We start from the raw sequence: 19,432 nt of genomic DNA on the forward strand, positions 1-19,432 counted from the left end.
TAGAACAATATCTGGTTTCTGTAATGACTATATGTTTAATATTAGCATTTAAATCTGTCACGTTGATAGTAGTTGTAACAGTAAAAATTTTAATTCATTAGCATTTCTTATTACTGTTTAAGATCTTGTATTAAAGAAGGAATTATTAAGCGTAATTCGATGATCTTTTCTTGGTTTGCTGCAGTGTGTTGTCTAGCATGACAGATGCAGTGTTGGCTCGAGTGTACAAACAATCAGATCTGGACGTCTTGGCTAAAGAAGCATCCATTCCAATCATCAACGGGCTGTCAGATTTGTATCATCCTATTCAGATCCTGGCTGATTACCTCACGCTCCAGGTTGGCTTATTTCTTTGCCTTACACAAGAGCAAAATCAATAAATAGTTCCTGGGTAGCTCTAAATGGAACAATTTAAATCAAGATATTGGTGTTTTGTTTTCAAATATCATCTTGGCAAAGAATTATAGCATATGTGTGCATACTAGATATTCAAGGAAGAGGGGGCATTGTTAAAAACAGATTATAAGATCCTTCTATTCTCAACTCTATTCCCAACCTCTTTTAGGCCCTCTCTCATGCCCCGTTCTTTCAATCGCTTTGCTTTTTGGTGCCATATTTAACACATGGATTAACAGGGAATGCTGGAGCATACAGGATGGAAAAGCTTTATGTAATCCTACATACATCAGGCTCTGTGGCTTGGGAATGAAGACTGGCGGAATGAGCTCTGAATATTCAAAATGGCCAATTACTAAATCACTTTCTGAGAAAGAGGCCATTTTCTATCATTTTAATAAACTGTTTAAGACTGGAGTTAAGAACATGCAGAATTTGGGGCCAGCCCAGTGGCGCAGCGGTTAAGTGCGCACGTTCTGCTTTGGTGGCCCGGGGTTCAATGGTTCAGATCCCGGGTGCGGACATGGCACTGCTTGGCAAGCCATGCTGTGGTAGGCGTCCCATGTATAAAGTAGAGGAAGATGGGCACGGGTGTTAGCTCAGGGCCAGTCTTCCTCAGCAAAAAGAGGAGGATTAGCAGCAGTTAGCTCAGGGCTAAGCTTCCTCCAAAAAAAAAAAAGGAACATGCAGAATTTATAGGATTGAGGCTCAAATTTAGCTATGTCCCCCCAAATCAGGAACTTGAATAACTTCGGAAAATTCATCTTGTTTGGTTTGCCACAGCCAATGTACATGGTCTTGCCACTGGGAATCCTGACAACCATGGTTTCTGTGTCTATGGACTATTCTGGGGAGACAGGGCAAACTGGATAGGTCCAGTATTCCTCCTCATTTGAATAAGCTACACATATGTAAATATGAGGTTAAATTCAAAATGAAACTCTTTGGTGATGAGGATAAGATGCATGCAGAGAGGATGATACAACGATGTTTGATACCAACTGGCTGTTTGTGGGTGTGGCTTTACATAAACACCAGATCTTTTAATACTCCCCCCTCGGGCTTTATCATTACTGGATTATAAATTCATTGAGGGACAGCGAAATGTCCTATTCACCATACTGTCCCCTGCAGGACATGGTGCAATGCCTTCATATAGGAAATACTCAAAGTAGGAGATGGGTGAATAAAGAGCAGTTTATTAAGAGTATGGAATCTAAATCAGATGGACCTGGATTTAAATCCTAGCTTAGCCACCTAGTAGTTCCAAAATTGCTTAGCCTTTCTCTTTTTTAATTTTATCTTTATAAATATATAAAATGTATGAAATCTATAGACACTTCAAGAAAAATAAACACCTATGTGCCCTGTACACAGTTTTGTCAAATCTTACTTTAGAATGTTTTATTGTTTTTAAATACAATATTACAGATAGAGCTGGAGTTCACCGTGTAACTCTCCCTGATCCAATTTCCTCCTACCCCACAAAGAAATTATTATCCTGATGTTTGAATTTATAATTCTCAGGCATGTGTTCATACTTTAACTACACATCTCTATATCCATAAACAAACAAGAGTACTAGTGGGCATGTTTTTCAACTTTATATAAGTGAGAACATAGTCAACTACCGTGCTACACTGTTCTAGATGCATTGTATTTCCCCTTTCTTATACCAATGAATGTAAGCTCCATAAACGTGGTGACTTTTTGTCTCTTTTGTTTGTTGCCATATCTCCAGGGCCAAGGAAAGTGTCTGAACATCAATAGTGCTCCATTCGTTGAATGAATGAATGAATACAACAAAGATTTGGACTTGAAATATATGAAAATATGAATCTCTGTATGAGTTCATATGATGTCTTGGTTTAAGATATTAGGACATCTTGCTATTTTTTTATTGTACATTCATGTTATTGAATTGCTCTGTATAATGCAAAAAAAAAAAAAAATCAGTAGTTTATTCATTCCAACAAAGCGTTAAGATTGAGGTGAACATTGTTTCCTTTATTTTAACCCTACTAATTGTTTCATGTAAGTGGATTTCCTCCCGGCTGTAATCTTCTCCCTCCCTTGCCTTTTAGGAACATTATGGTTCTCTGAAAGGCCTTACCCTCAGCTGGATTGGGGATGGGAACAACATCCTGCACTCCATCATGATGAGTGCAGCAAAAGTCGGAATGCACCTTCAGGTGGCTACTCCAAAGGTAGGGAAACTTTCTGCCTTGAAACTAACCCCCTCTTAAATCATCCCCACATGCAATTACCCAGTGAGAACAAATCTCTCTTCCATTCAAGGAGAGCACAGGTGAAGCCAAAAAATTTAGGTTATGATACAAGCCCTACTATTATAGCTGTCTGGCCTATTCAGTGCCCAATTTCCCACCTCTACAATAAGAGATAGTCTTGGCTGATGCCTTCATCCTGTGAGTCTGTGTTAAAAGTATGTCTAAATTATCCCTTTGAATGCCCTGAAACCAGCCATTATGATGACTGGCATCCTTGTGCATTGCTACCACCAAGGTTGAAGAAAGCAATGAAATCCAGACAGCATAGAATTCCCAAAGCATGGGGAAGATGCTGTCATTTTTCTAAGATTGCAATTTGGTAGAAAAATAATCTAATGTGAAGGTCACAGTGATGGCATCTACACCAGCTTAGTGTTTCAAAACTCAACTCCAGGGGCTCTTCAGCTTTTCAACCTGAGTCCCACATGGCTGTGAAGATGACCCTGCATATTTCCTACCCTGCTGCTAATCTCTCACAGAATGTACGAGAAGCATGACTTCTTTCATAGGTCCACAGCAACTCTTTTGATACACAAGAAACTGGTAATAGCTGTTGCCTCTGAGAAGGGGAACTGGGGTGTTCAAGGAGAGAGGTAGGAGGGAGACTTTATTTTCATGATATATGCTTTTGTGTGGTTTGAATTTCTTAAGACGTAAATGTTTTACCTACATAATAACATAAATACATAAATAAATACATCAAAATAGAAAAGTGCAGATCCCCTGAGGAGAAGCCCTAAGTTAAGATACCCCCAGGCTCATACAAAATAAATAGGCCTTTTAGAGGATAAAAATCAACCCTACAAGAGACTCATACACTAACCAGTCCTGAAGGATACCCACAGAATCTTTTAAATACCCCATCTCTACTGAATTATTTTCCCCTTTATGTTTCTCATTGGCTACTATATCCTATCAGGAGTCTTTTGAAGAGAAAACTCCCCTAAATAGAAACTGTTTCAGAAGCAAAGTAAAAGATAGTACTGACCCTCTCATTAAGAGACAGCTATTCACAATTATTGTGCACCAGTGTGTTTCTGACCAAGCGTGTGTTTAATGTATCTCAACAGTCACTGCTTTGGTTCACTCTGATATACTTAGGCATCCAGAGGTGAGTACGTGAGGCCTACAACTTCCTCCCTGCTTCTACTTCTTGAGTTTGAGATGTTTATTTGCCAATCACTGGGAACGTGAATTACACAATGTGTCTTCATAGATGAATTTCTCCAATAGGAAATACCACATCCTTGAGACTCTCATGCACTCTTCACTCCCGATCCCACCAGTGTCTTGGGACAGGTTCCCCACGAAGAGACCCCTCGAGGAGGATTCGAGTACAAGTGATTTATCAAGGAAGTACTCCAAAAGGAGACCTGTAGAGGAATAGGGGGAGCAGGAAAGAGAAAGGGAAGAATCCAAGCAAGAGTGCCATTTACAGGGGCCAGCCCATCCAGGCTTGCCCGGGACTGAGGGATTGCCCGGGACACGGGGCTATCAGTGGTAAAACTGGGAGAGTCCCAGGCAAACCAGGATGACTTTGTCACCATAGTGCCAAGTCAGGCACAGTCCCATGGAAGGGAGCTTCAGCCTGATCCCACAGGCAAGCTCTGGAGTGTAAGTTATGCCCCAGAGTTGTCCCAACCTGAGGCAAGGAAGGTTGGCTTTCATCCTTTGAACCAGTTATTGATCAAGGACAGAAAGGGAAGGGGGTGGTGGCCCCCCTGGCACTTTTGGCAGGGAAAGCAGCAGGGGAGCCAGAGGGGAGTCTTCTGAAGAAGAGCTGCGAGTGCTAGGTGTTGAAAGCACACTGAAATGGGGAGAGGGAGCCAAAGCTGTAGAAGGAGATCCTCTGATGGCATCTGGGTAGAGCAGCAGCATTGTCTGCTGCATCCTGCCAAAACCAAACCAACCAAAATGCTTTTCCCTAGTGTTCTCACTGAACCAGTTTGAGTCAATGCACCTTGCTGCCTGAGTTTGCGACAGCTGCCATAACAAATTACCACCAAGTGGGTGGCTTAAAACAACAGAAAGTTATAGTTTCACGGTTCCGAAGACTGGCAGGCCAAAATCAAGGTGTTGGCAGGGCCACACTCCCTCTGAGGGTTCTAGGGGAGAATCCTTCCTTGTCTCTTCCCACTTCTGGTAGCTCCAGGTGTTCCTTGGCTCGTGGCTGCATCACTCCAATCTCCGCCTCCATCTTCTTCCCTTTATGTCTGTGTTCCTCAGTATGAACGTCCCTCTTCTTATGAGGACACCAGTCATATTAAATTTAGGCCCACTCTAATCCACTATGACCTTATCTTAACTAATTACATCTGCAAAGACTCTACTTCTAAATAAGGTCACAATCTGAAGTTCTGGTTGGGAAGGAATTTTTGGAGAGCACTAGTCTACCTAATACATTTGTCATAGAAGCAATGGCAGGCACAGGCAACAGCATGTATTGGAAGCCACCCTATTATGTAAATTTTGGGGACTCGGCAACGGCAAGATAATTCTTACAACGGATAATTCTCTTTCATTCAACATGGACTGAAATAAAGTGTGGGATCTGACATGTGCTTTAGGTGGTTCTTTTGCACTTTATGGAAAGAGTTAGCACACTCTCACTACAAATCTAGTTTGATGAAAGGCTCCATATTAATGCAAACAATTATCGCATTTAGTTTTTACAGATAAAACATACATTAACAATAATTGTTCCCTACTATAAGGTATTTTTGGTAAGGCTTTATTCTGTTGGAAAAATATATGATTTAAACATTTTATTGCACGTCAAAGATGTTTTGTTAATGTCAAAGGAAAAAATTCCAATATTACAGAGTAATTTCACTATTGTTCTTATGCAGAAACTCATTTAAATGATAAAGAGTACTAAAACCTGGTTAAATCTTGGTGGGAGGAAGTTTTAAAAAGTCTTCTGGAAAGTCTGATAGTGCAGAAGTTTTCCATAAATTTATAAGTAGACCCATTTCCTTTAAAGATAAAGCTCGGAGATTTATTGTAAATTTAAAAAGCACTGAAAAGTTTCCAAGGCCATAATTAATCTATTTCCCCATTCTTTACCCAAGAAACACTTACATGTTCAAGAAAACATAATTTTGTTTTTGATTGTAAAATTGCCCCATAAACTACTGATGGTAATAATTTTAACATTGTTCTAAGTGAATATTTAGACTGAACTGGGTTTGTTAATCACCTTATTGTCTGGTTTGAAGATTTACGTAAAAGCCAATGAGTGATTTAGTATGGAAAGCTGAGCTGTGAGTGAAAAATTCCTCTTTGTATGCTCAGTCATGGCCCAGTGCATGCAAGGTCGGATGATTTTCTAATTTCCCAACCTCTCGCTTGGTTCTCTAAGTATGTATTGATTCCTTCTCTAGGAATGATTATACCTGGCGAGTATAAAGCCTGCTCTCCAAAGGGAAGGTTACATTTTCCGAGCAGGAAGCACAGTGGGTAATAGCCAAGTCTCTTCATTTATGTTTACCGGGATGAATAGTCACAACATTAGTTACTAAATTATCAAGCCTTTATTAACCACCTTCCCCAAGTCCCAATAAACAAAGCTCCAGAATTTATGGCTATTTGAGGGTGGTAATTGTGCTAAAATGTCTGCAGCCATCATCATCAACATCTGAGGAGTTTCTTTCCTTAAGAATTGTGTAATGAGAAAAGGACCCATGGTAGATAATCATGTGCAAATAAACAATATTAAATGAATAACCCTGAACATGTCTGTTGTGGGTTGAGTTTACTGGGAAGCCGACTCTGAGACAGAGCTTAGCATGCGGGATGTTTATTAAGGCATGCCCTTGAGATCAACACCTGTGGAAGGGAGAAGACGGAAGCAGGAGAGAGCAGAGGGGCAGAGGGAGAAGCCAAGCTGTGACGTAGGCCCAACAACTGCCTTGGCTGACCTTCTAGAGTTCTAGATCTGAGAGGGCCATTCAGATCTGTCCAGAGTTGAGAGGAGGGAGTCAGGTTTTCATACCCTCCTGTGAATCAGTCATTAAATGTAGGTCACTATGGAAGGGTCCGTGACCTTCCGTGAGTCGGCTCTCTGCAGCTGAGGCAGTGCCCGAAGAGGGCTGACAGCCGAAAGCCATCTTCCAGGAGCACGCCCAGCAGCTGGGGAATAAGTCCTTTGTTCATGAAGGGGGATCTGAGTGGCACATCACAGTGTCCACCACAATGCCCTGCTGAGAATTTATAAAAACCAACTCATAATAAACGCTAAGAATTCAGGACAATGAGAAGGATGGAGGAAGGTGAGAATAATTATGGCGTTTGGACTGACAAGACTTCCATATGGAGGGTCTGGAGGCGAGGCTGGGCTAGAGTTTTGACAAAGGAGGAGCTGACATGTTCCAATGAAGACGCCCAGGAGGGGACAGAGGGGGAGGTGTTCAAGAGTGAAAGGCTGTGATGGCAGAAAAGGGCAAGACATGTACAGGGCTGATAATAAGATTGGCTTTCCTGCAGCAAGATGTTGAGAAGAATTAAAAGAGACAGAAGCAGGGGCTGTCGGCGGGGAGCCTTGATGCTCTTAATTAGCTTCGACTCAAGAAACAAGTAGTAAACATTGAAGGCTTCAGAGAAAACAATTCTTGCTGCTGGGTACAGAACAGATTGGAGGGTGAGGATGGAGGCAGAGGGACTACCTGGGGTCTGGAATAGCTTGGCCAGCTTTAGCTGTTCTCATAACGTCTCCTCACCTAGAGTTGAGACTAGGGGGAGCAAGCAAGGCGACTGTGGTGCAAAATTTGTGCTTGCACGACTCTGACAGTGAGCGTCAGCTTAGGTTTTGTGCCCTAGGCACCTCGCTTGCCTCACTCAAGTCCCGACCCTGCCCTCCCCAAAGCATCCCAAACAAATATATTTTAGCAAAAACAGTGTCCTTGCTGTGTAAATGCCATTTCAAAGCAAGCGCCCTGCACTCAGAACACTTGCTGGTGTGTGCAAAAGAATAAGATGTGTGCATGTGAACTGGTAGTAATTAGCTGGGGTGGTCAAGGAAGGTTTTTCTGAGGAGGAAACATTTAAGCCGAGACCTGAAAGTGTTATTCATATAGAGTGGCTGGGGAAAAGCGTTTCAGACACAAAAGCATTACAAAAAAAAAGCTCGTGAAAAAACTCGGAGACAAAAATGCATTAGGTTATAGAATTATGTATGTAGTCCTCTTAAGCTCTTAGAGAAACAAGAAGAGGTGCCAGCAACAGCTAGAAAGCACCACATCCTGTTTGTCTTTATGGCTAGAGATCAAAGATAATAAAAGAATAATGGGGCAATTGATTACCTTCTTAAATTCCAAAACACACTATTAAGGTTTGAAATTCTAACTGTAAATATTATATTCTGCTGAGTATGGTTGGACTACAACTTAAAGCAAAAAAGGGAAGGAGAGCAGGAATATTGTTGAAAGGAAAATAATACATATATAAGAAAGCATATATAATAAAATTTACCTAAATAACAGTTAAATTCTTCCCCCTCCAGGGTTATGAGCCGGATCCCAATATAACCAAGCTGGCAGAGCAGTATGCCAAGGAGGTATGCTCTTTGTATGTAAAGAGATAATTGCCTTTCTCTGTCCCATGAAGCTGTTTAACCTGCGTGCTTGTATATGCCAGAACAATACCCAGCTGTCGCTGACGAATGATCCACTGGAAGCGGCTCGTGGAGGCAATGTGTTAATTACAGACACTTGGATAAGCATGGGACAAGAAGAGGAGAAGAAAAAGCGGCTCCAGGCTTTCCAAGGTTACCAGGTTACGATGAAGGTACCAATTGATGCCTCTCTGAAGGTTCATTAATTCCATTTAGAAAGGCCAGAACCATCTAATCACTCATTCACTTTGGGGAGAGCAGACTGTCCTTTCATTCCCTATAAAGGACTCGCTGATTATCCCCCAGGGATTTCTCTCCTCCTGAAGATTAGCTGCGTCCTTTGGAAAGACACTTTTGTCCTGGATGAAGGAATTTGAAACCCAGGCAGAAGAGAGAAGCAAGCTTTTCGCTCTCACAGCAATGGAGGCATTGGAATGCTTTCCTCTTTGTGGGTGTAGGACTTTAGGTTACTTCTATTGCATGCAATTTGTTCTGATTTCTCCTCTAAGAAAAGCCCCATAATTACATTCCTTAGCTAGTCTTTGCCTCTGTCTTCTAAGTACTCTCAAATCCAGTTTGGTTTTGCTAACTGCCTCCAGGGCGTTCCCAGGGGAGTGCCATCTAATCTGATGCCGTTAATTAAAATCTGAAGCGGTGCTTCTCAATCTTGAGCAGGTCTTAGAATTGCCTGGAGGAGTTATTAACACACAGCTGGCAGGACCCCGGACCCCCAGGGATTCTGAATCAGTAGGTGAGGGGTGAGACCCAACAATTTGCATACTACCAAGTTCCCGAGTGACACAATGCTGCTGCTCCCGGGTCACACTTTGAGGACCACCGTTCTGGAGGAATACCCTAAAAGTCAGGTGTACATTGGGATTTCATCAGCAGAGCAACTAATCTGTGTTGGTGGAGAAAGGAATTAAGTGATTGCAATAGATATTTTATTGATAAGGTATTATATAAATACAAGCTCCTTATTCGTACGTGTCAATAGAATGAAGTTTGAAAAGGGAAAAGTAAAAATGTCTTCACCCCATCCCCTTAACGATGATTATTCCCAGGGGTAGCCGCTGTTTAACAATTTGATGTGTCTCTTTGCAGACCTTTTCTGTGTATTTACATATGCCTGCACATATACACAACTACTGATTTATCATAAATGGTATATTCGACATATTATTCTGATTTACTTTTTTCACTTTACAAATCTTAGATTTTCTTGTCCATTCACTTAGATATTTTTCATTCTTTTAATGGCTGCATAGAATTCCAAAGTATGAGTGGACCATAATATAGTTAAAATGTTTCCTGTTCATAAATTAGGCTATTTCCAACTATCTCAATTACAAACAATGCTGCAATGAACATCCTTATAATACATATTTCTTTGTGCAAGTATTACTGGAGAATAGATCACAAGAAGAATTATTTCTGGGTGAAATGGTATATACTTTTTAAAATATGGGAAATGCTGCTAAAGTGCCCATCCGAAAAGGATTGACAATTCATACTCCCTCCACACTCTCTCCATTCTTAGTTGCTATTTACATTTTGAATTTTTAAAAATCTGTATCTTGTGCTTTTTAAAATTTACATTTCCCTGATTACTAATGAAATGAAATGTCTTTTCATGTTTATTGGCCATTTCCATGTCTTTTTCTACAAATCACTATCATAACCTTTGCCCATTTTCTATTTTTTGCCCTTTTATTATTGGTTATAGGAGTTATTTATTTATTTTGGCTAATCCATTGTCATATATATGGCCAATATTTGCATGGAGAAATTTTCAATTCCCTGTGGCTTACCTCCTACTCACCTTGAACAACTTTAGACGTTTTTCTGGTGCTGGGGCTGTATGCTTGAAGAATGGTCACCTCACTGACGCATGACTGGTCCAAATGTTATTCCTTTCCTATGTCACTTTGCCAGTATTTTAGAAACTCAAAATGTTCTGAACGGAGAACTAGGGTGGGTGGTAAAACAAAATTTTAGTACAAAGGCAGTGATTTTGAGGTAAGAAATTATGAGGGAATGTAGTTTTGAATCTGTAAGTGAATGATGGAAATAGATGGACAAATGTAACTTTCAGGACTTACCTGCTGGAGAAAATTAAAACCATTAGCACATTTGCATTAAGAATGAAACATCTAGTGCGTAGTGCCCATAATCCTATTTAATGCACTCCTATCTCAGTGCTCTTTTTCAAAATGGTTTTAACTAGTGAAGAAGTATGCTTCAAGTGCTAAAAACCATAATTTGGAGATAAACTCAAAATATAACACAATCACATAAAAGCGACTTTTAAAGTATATTGAGGTACAATTGGTGACTTTTGCTGTCAGCCATATATTATGCTAGTAGAGTTCTTTACTGAAATGCCCACTATCCCACTAGACAGAGTACCAGAAAACTGAGTTAGTGGCTTAATTTAGAGTGATGATCTCTCAAATTAAAAAAATGACTAAAGTTTTGTAGGTTGAAAGTATCACATACATTTTCCCTGGGCGCCTTGACCTTAAATGCTCACTCTGCCCCTTTGTCTCTTCCTTTGCATGGATCTCTCACTCCAGGCCATATGTATATTTTTAAATATTGAAGAAGACAGATGTGATAGCCATATACAATAGTCAAAACACAGCCTTATCCCCATCTCTTCTTTAGACTGCTAAACTTGCTGCCTCTGACTGGACATTTTTACACTGCTTGCCCAGAAAGCCGGAAGAAGTGGACGATGAAGTATTTTATTCTCCACGGTCACTAGTATTCCCAGAGGCTGAAAACAGAAAGTGGACAATCATGGTAAGCAAGAAATGGGGAATGGAGGATAATAAGGAGTTCTCTGTGTGGCCTCAACTTGGTCATTCATGGCTTTTGGTAAGTAATAAGCAATCAAGATTACCCACCTGCATTACTTGCTCATATGACATCTATTTTCTCCCAGAAACTTCATACTAGATTATTATTGCTTATTAGCATTTATAATATATTTTTAATGGGGTAAAACTGATCTCCTTCCAAATATACCCATTTTAATAAAAATTCTTACTGCTCTCGGTCAGCCTGAGCACCAGCTGCCATTGCCTGCCGGCCATTTTAAGTTGTATAATTCTTATTTTGCAATCCCATTGCTAATGTTTATAGAAGCCCCTAATTTAGTGCCTGGCACAAAATGGGCATTTACAGAAATCTTATTTCCTTCCTACTCTCTTTCTTCCTTTCATGACTTGCCTAGATAATTGTTTTGGTTCTCTACTTGACTTTGGCCATACAGACACCTTTGTTTTTAGGTGTAGAACATTTCCAGAATTGCAGCAAAACTAACCTTAAAGACTGTTGGTCCCTTTAATATAATGCCACTGGTTTCAGCTTTATCATTGCTATTTTAGGAAATATTAACCTCACGTCTCTGTTTTACAATATCTCAAACGTCACCTTCTCCTTTGGAAAACTGAATACTCAAGTACCCTAAGTTAGTACCACCATTTTTTAGCTTTTAGTGATTTAACTGATCTCAATTACTATACCAGCCAGGGTACTGGCAAACAATAGAATCCACTCTAGGTAGATAAATGGAAAGGAATTTATTAAAAGGTATTAAGCAGGTCCCAGAATCTCCGGGGAAAGAGGGTGCAGTGAATCATTCTTGGATCCCACATGTTCAGAAACAACACAGGCAGGAAGATTGCCCAACAACACTGTGGTTCTTTTGTAGCTGAAACACCAGTGACACAGCCACTCATAGCCTTGTACCTAGGGTTGTTGAAACTAAATGCCAGATACTCCATTATAGCTGCTCCAGCTGAACTCGATACTGCCACCTGCATATGGACCAGAAGATCCAATCTCCCAGAGGATGGCTTCCACTGCATGTTGTTCACTTATGGCTCCAAATCTTGAGTAGGGGCAGCTGAGTGGCATGCCAGCATCCTAGCTGCAAAGGAGTCTGGGAAATGTAGTTTATAGTTTTCAGCCTCTGGAGTAGAGAAAAACAAGCTGGAAAGAACTATCTGCTAATTATTAATCTATAAGTGGGGATAGATAGTGTCATGGTGAGCATTAAAATAATACATGTAAAGCATTTAGTGTGGTATCTAATCACTGTAAATATTGTTATTATAATTATTGTCACCACCATCATCTTCACTGTTGGTCTAATACAGTGACCAGCAGAGGTTCGAGCTCCACTATGACTGCTTGGAAACCAATCATGACTCCCTTTGTAATGGAAAGTTGTATATCAGGCCTAAATTTGTCATACCTAATAAGAGGGATGATTTTTTTTTTTTACTGTACCTTTCAGCTTGCCACCTGAGGACACTCATTTTGGCCAAAATGGCAGTTGCCATGTCATTTAGACCAGTGCTCCTGAAGCTTTAATGTCCATTTGAATCACCTAGGGATCTTGTTAAAGTGCAGATTCAGATTCAGTAGGCCTGAGATGGGGCACAGGATTTGGCATTTCTAATAAGCACCCACGTCATGCAGATGCTGCTGTCCTGTGGACCACATTTTGAGAGCAAAGATCTAGATGACAAAAAAGAATATGTGAGCTCGCCAACCATATACCTCAGGAAAAGCCACAGCAAAAACTTTTCCTTGAGCTCTATTCTTTATCAGAAGACGGTTGAAGTTACAAAGACAAATCAACCTAAATCTGTTACAATAGGCCCTTTGTAGAAACTCAGGAGGGAAAAGCTAAAAGAACGCTTTCTAAAATATTATTTATGGAGATGTTCTGCATTTATGAATTTTTAAAGAGTTTTTTAGACAATATCTTAAATTGAATTTACTTTAAAACATTAAATACATAATGTATTCACATGGTTGAAATGTTTACAATGATAAATATATATATATATATATATATATACATGCATACACTCAGTGAAATCTTATGCCCATCCATTTTCCATTCATCTAAGTCCTACCATCATCTCTCTATCTTCCACCTTCCCCAGGTACTCACTGTTCTTAGGGGAAAATATATTTTAAAGAAAGCAAGAGATGTAGCCATGTTAAAATGAAGGTAAAGAGTCTAAAATAAAAAGAATACTCAGCTGGGAGTGAGGAGACTTGAATTCTAGAACTGTCCTTAATACTAGTCAGCTGTGTCATCTTGGATAAGCATTACCTCTCTAGGTCCCAGTTTGCTCACATGTAAAATAAGCAGATCAAGCTACATAGATGGCAAATGAGTTTTAATCTTAGGTCCTCAATCTCCTCAACAGGCTATTTGGAGTCCTATGTTCTGAAGGTTCTAAGCCTGCCTGTGGTCTTGGATAGAAAGAGTGGCATAATTGACTAGTAATACCCGACATGGATTCTGGAAGGGAGGTGGTGACACACATGCCACACTCTTTATGGCCCTGAGCTAGATGATTTGGTGGTCCCATTGAGTTAAGTTCATGTCACCCATCGTATACTGAGCATCTACTGTATGCCAGGCCCTCTGCCAGGCATTGGAGATGAAAAAAATGAGTATTGTGCAGTCCCCCCACGGCCTGTACAATTCATAGAAGCATAGCAGTTTCAAGTGGGATGAGACCCTAGAGATTGTCCAGTCTAAATTCCTATTTTACAGGCAAATAAATTCTTCTTAACAGCTTATTTAGAATGGCATTTAGGTTCGGCACCGCTGTGATAAATTTTTCTGGGATGTCCTCATGGCACAATGCTTGTTTTCAGGCGCATGTGGCTATTTCAATGTAAACTTAAACTAATTAAAATATAAGAACATTTAAGACTCAATTCCTCAGACATACTAAGCACATTTTAAGTGCTCAGTTGCCACATATGGCTGGTAGCTACACTATTTGCATTTGACATCACATACATAGATTATTTCCATCATTGCAGAAAGCTCTATTGGACAGTGCCACTGTCTAGGGAATGATTTCCACACACACAATTTAATTTAAAATTAGGATGGAAGAAGGCTAAAAAGGAAAAAATCTATCCTCAAGTTCTGAGATGCCTGTAATGACTGATGGATGTAAGGTATATAACTAAATAAGATGAAGGGCTTGTTCTAAAAGTATTTAACATTTTAAAGCAAAAGCATATTCTTTTAGCTCTCAGAGTAGCTTTTTAAGGCTTCTATGCTTGGTGATTTCCAGGAATGCTGTTCAGAACACTCTAGTAATCACATCACTCTCTCCATAGTGCACAGACCTTTGGATCCCTTGGTTTAAAAAAAAATATACCCTCTCCTCTCCACAAAGCTTGCTTTTGTATTTTTCAATAATCAGTAAGGCAGTAGGACTCAAAAAGTCAAGTGGGTTTCTGCTTCTGCCTACAAATTTTACAGTGGACTGAAAGTAACCGAAAGGGACCCTGAAAAAAGTACTGCTATCAGGATAACCTTTAGAGACACAACATAATTACAAATGCAATTCGCAGTATTTTACTGTCTCTTCTCTCCAAGTTAGGGGTGCCAGATAAGATCCAGGACACCCAGTTAAATTGGCATTTCGGATAAACAACAAGTAATTGTTTAGTTTAGGTATGTCTCATGCAATATTTAGGACATACTTAGAGTTAAAAAAATTGTTGTTGATCTGAAATGCCAATTTAACTGTCTGTCTGTATTTATTTATTTAACTAAATCTGGCAACTTCACACCACGCTGATTTTTTGAGATTTTTACATTTGAAAATAAATTTGACACATGCAATGACCATTAAAATCAAAACCAAACCTGAGATGTGGTCTCAGGAACCCATAAAAAGCTTAAAATATTTTACCTGGAAGATGTTCTCATCCCAGAGTTTGGCCTTTCTAGTTTCTTCTTGTCATTCAGATCTCAACTTAAATGTCATTCCGTTCGAAAGGTCTTCCCTGGCCACTCACTCTTAAGTAGTTCCCCAGCTTCCTTTATCCCATATTTTATTTTTCTAAGGACATTTATCACTACTTGATATTTTCTTTTTTGTCTGTTGCCTGTTTCCCTCACTATAATTAAAAACTCCTTCATAAGAGCATTGATCTCGTCTATAATGTTCTTCGCTTTAAGTGGAATGGTGCCTGACAAATACTCTAAATATGTGCTCGATGCATTTTTGTAGCCTGAAGGCAATATAGGGTATTGGTTGTAGAAAATAGGCTTTGGAAATAAGATTAAAATTCTGGCTCTCTCTGTGATCTTGGGCAAGTACTGTAACTTCTCTAAACCCAATTTATTCGTATGAAAATGGGGATGAAAATAGAAACAACTTCATAAGGTTGGGAGGATTAAATAAGGTGAGAGTCATCAGAGCATAGCGGTCAAGGTCTAGGACAGGCAGGTGCAGAGGCGCCCCTTCCTAGCAGCACTCAGGGAAATCCCTCTGCCTCAGTTTCCTCATCTGTATTTTACAGCTCTTGCCACCTCACACAGTAGGAAAGGATAGCAAACACTATTATGCACATAAGGCGTTGAGCACAGGGCCCAGCACATGGTAAACATTCAATGAATACATTCAATGAACACTTTTGAAATGTAAGCCTGGCACTTCTACAGGCAAGGAACGCGTGTACTTCACAGTCGAAAGGAAGGAGCAAGCACCTGAAAGGCAGCAAAACTACCTCTCGAATGGAGTCGGAGGAACCTGGGTCCAAACTCACTTTTGTACTATCTGTTGTTTCCAGGATTGATTTCTTCATTTATAAATGATAACAACAGAAGCTACCTTAGAAGGTTCTTGCATTAAATGACATAATACATAAACATTTCTCTCTAGCTCACCACGCTACCTATCCCAGTGCCTGGCAAATATTTCTTAACTGACTAACACATGATAAGGCACTTAGTCTGGTACATAGTAAGCACTCAATAAACATTTATCGTCATTGTTTGTGATATAATTACTATTGTCATGTTGTGGAAGTTGGGAAGAGTAAAAGTGAAAATTACCATTTGAGGCTGACAGCCTAATGGGAAGTTGTACTCTAGGTTATAAATATTCTTTCACGACGACCCAGATTCAAATAGACATTATTCATTAGCCCAAATAATTTACTTTCATTACTCTACATCTGATTTATTCTAAACTTCTCTAGGTTACAAGTGACTAAACCACAGTATAAACATGAGGACGGGAGGGATTATATTTCTCTAAAACCAGCCAATACCTAGGTTTCACTCATGACTGGAAAATCCAATCATGGCTACCACCGTGGTGTCTCATTTCAACTCTCTCGCCCACTAGTCCTGGAACATGGCCCAAGTAAGCAAGATGTTTGTGTATGTTTTGGGGTCAGCCTGATTCCTCCTGACCTTCCTTTATCCAAATAAAAATAAATATTAGTTTGGAACTGTCCCCTTATCATTTCCTTGGGAAAACACATTTTAACCATAGGCCTTCAAAGCTGCAGCCCAGTTCCCCTTCCTTAGGTCCCTAAGCAGACTCTTGCTAATGTCCACTTCTTTCTTTCTTTCTCTCTCTTTGTTGTGTCATCCTAGGCTATCATGGTGTCCCTGCTGACAGATTACTCACCTCAGCTCCAGAAGCCAAAGTTTTGATGCTGCGATGCTTGTCGAGAAGCGATGTTCTTCAGTAACAGAATGAGTCAGTTTGTTGGGGAAGGAGAAGAAAATCTAAGAAATGAACACATCCTAATACATGGTATAGGTGAACAATATGATATTACTTTGCCATCGTGAAACCTTCCTGAAGCCCTTAATTTAAGTGCTGATGCACTGTAATTCATGGCTTGACTTGGTTTAAACTCTCTAATTCATAATTCTGAGTTACATTTGGGTATCATATTAATAATCATATAAATTTGCTTCAACTAAACATAAAATACTGTGTTCATAATGCATAATGTCTAAGCCATTAAATGTAATCTATGCTTATTACCTTAATAAATTATCACCCATGCTAATTTATAAGTAAACATTTACCAGGCAGTCAGCTGCTGGTAGATCTGCGGGCTGTGTTCATATCCCCCAGGACCAACAAGGAAGCCAAATGATCCATCTTGCTGATGTAGTACAATTTTCAGGCAAATGAGGTAGACAGACATTCACCTATGGAGGCAAGTGATGAAATTCTTAGACAATAGCTCTAACTGCGCCCAAACTCTAGAGTTTTTCCAGTCACTTGTGGGAAGAAGGGTCCTTCAAAAGCACACATCTCTTCTCTGTGATGAATACTTAATGTTACAAGCCTAAAGAAGTCTTTGTGAGCAAATGGTAAAACCACAGACACCTGGCTAGGAATGTAAGCTCCATTAGAGAGTGACATTTTCATAGGTTCAAATACCCCAGCAGGAGCAATTTCCTTTTTCCATGTTTGTACTTATCATGCATCTACTTATACTGCACACTGGATATTTCCATAAATCCACTACTGGACACATTTTAGCCCATTTTTTCCTCCAATTTTTCTTCAGAATAATAAAAATTTGCGTTATTGGATTATTATCATGTAAATGAAAGCTAGATGTCTCTCGTGGGTGACCAAAATTTGTATTGTTGAATTATTATGGTATAATTTGAAATTTTTTGGTTAAAATGTTAAATCCCATAAGTGGAGTTTTAAAAAAAAGAATGTATTTTACAGAGGACAAAATAGGGAATTACCTTTAATTCCACCACTACTGTTAGAAGAATGCTTCCGGGCCGGTTGACATATTCTTCAGCAGATAGCTATGACTTGAATGGTGAGTAAGAGATGAATTACAAGTTAGATTTGCAATGAAGATGCAATAAAACATATTTTGTAGGGAAAAAGAGTTTCAGAGTGTTACAGGAAAATAATTTTTCTAGTAAATATCAAAGGTGACTTTCATGTCTATGGTAATTTTGGGGGAGCACTTAAGAAAGAAAGAGTGGAGTTTAGTGGATTATCTTTCTTCTTTCATCAGAGAGTATAGGAACAATTCAACCAGAGGTGCCATGTGGATTGTGGAGGCTGTCCCTCAGACTGCCTACACACAAAGGACGTGATCCTGAGGATCCTCCGACTTTCTAAATGGTCCCCCATGGCAATGAGCTCTCATTTCTTTACTGGTTATTTTTTGAACCAACCGGAAGGTATAATCTTCTTCCCTCAATCAGAAAGATCGTGTAATCATTTTCTTGCCAAAATGTAGTCACCTTACCTCAAAAAGGCCCAAAGCTTTCTTTTTTATGTACACACCATTTAATGTCCTTCTCAACCCAAACCTGTAGGAATTTATTTGCTTTCTTAGCATTTCATCTTAAGAAGACATTATTTATATTATCAGGAATAAAGAAAACAGGGAAGGAAAATTTAGCCCTAATTTTTCCAAAGCTATTTCTATCTTTTCCTGGTTTTTTTTTAGCCCCCCCCTCTTCCCTTTCCAATGTAATTATTGCAACGACAAAGATTAACAAGAGCTTCAACTATGACCCTTGGGTCTCTGGTGTACATAACAGACCCTATCCACTTAATTAATATAACTAGCCAAAGAGTTCCTTTCTTCCAGGCTTTCTCCACTATAACATTGGAAGTAAACACATTAACTGATTACACTGCAATGATTTCAATGTCGGGGAAGAATCATCAGTTGTTGGGTTTTTTTTTTCCAGTGATAAGTTTCCAGGAATTTTAGAAACAGAATTCAATGTCAGATGTTTCTAACGGATGTTGTGCTAATGGGTTGACTATTGTAAAATCCCCAGGCAGAAAGATTTGCACAGATTAGCATAGTAATGCCACCTTAGACCTCCTACACAAGCAAGTGATCCTAGAACCTCAGTTAAAATGGCAGGGGCCCCTTGGTTCAGTGCCAAAGTTCCAAGGCAAGTCTTCTCATGTGATAAGAATGAAAGAAGAATACAGACAGAGAGGCTATCCAGAATACATCCTTTTGGGCCTCTTTGTCTTGGAAGCACTCATCAATGTCTAGATTATGGAGGTGGTTGAGGCACATCTTGAGACATGGCACCCCTCATCAATTTTGTAGGATTGATGTCTTTTGACAAACATGAGAGGTCATATCAAAGAATGGAAAACCAGTCAAGTCACGATGATCAGACTCCTACAACCAGGGCCACCATATACTGACATGCAAGTTGTGCTCTCTGCAAAGGTCTCAGGTGAAAGGTGTGAGTGAGGGTTGAAACCTGCTGCACTTCACTAACCAACACTTGTGCCTCCTCACAGGCCTCCCGGTCAGGAAG

The 19,432-nt window shown here is 39.7% G+C and overlaps 1 protein-coding gene across 3 annotated transcripts in view; it reads left to right on the top strand.

The window, feature by feature from the left end:
- Nucleotides 1–17,166, top strand: part of OTC (ornithine transcarbamylase) — an 83,018-nt gene extending 65,852 nt beyond the window's left edge. For all 3 annotated transcript variants that reach the window (XM_070604719.1, XM_070604720.1, XM_008537854.2), the window contains 6 exons: nt 185–338; nt 2,481–2,603; nt 8,185–8,238; nt 8,319–8,468; nt 10,963–11,100; nt 16,742–17,166. In XM_070604719.1, coding sequence (XP_070460820.1) covers nt 185–338; nt 2,481–2,603; nt 8,185–8,238; nt 8,319–8,468; nt 10,963–11,100; nt 16,742–16,801 — 679 coding nt within the window. In that variant the 3' untranslated portion in view covers nt 16,802–17,166. The remainder of the gene's footprint in view (nt 1–184; nt 339–2,480; nt 2,604–8,184; nt 8,239–8,318; nt 8,469–10,962; nt 11,101–16,741) is intronic.
- Nucleotides 17,167–19,432: the final 2,266 nt, after the last annotated feature.

Source organism: Equus przewalskii, chromosome X (assembly GCF_037783145.1).
Source record: "Equus przewalskii isolate Varuska chromosome X, EquPr2, whole genome shotgun sequence".
In the NCBI taxonomy this organism is placed as follows: Eukaryota; Metazoa; Chordata; class Mammalia; order Perissodactyla; family Equidae; genus Equus; species Equus przewalskii.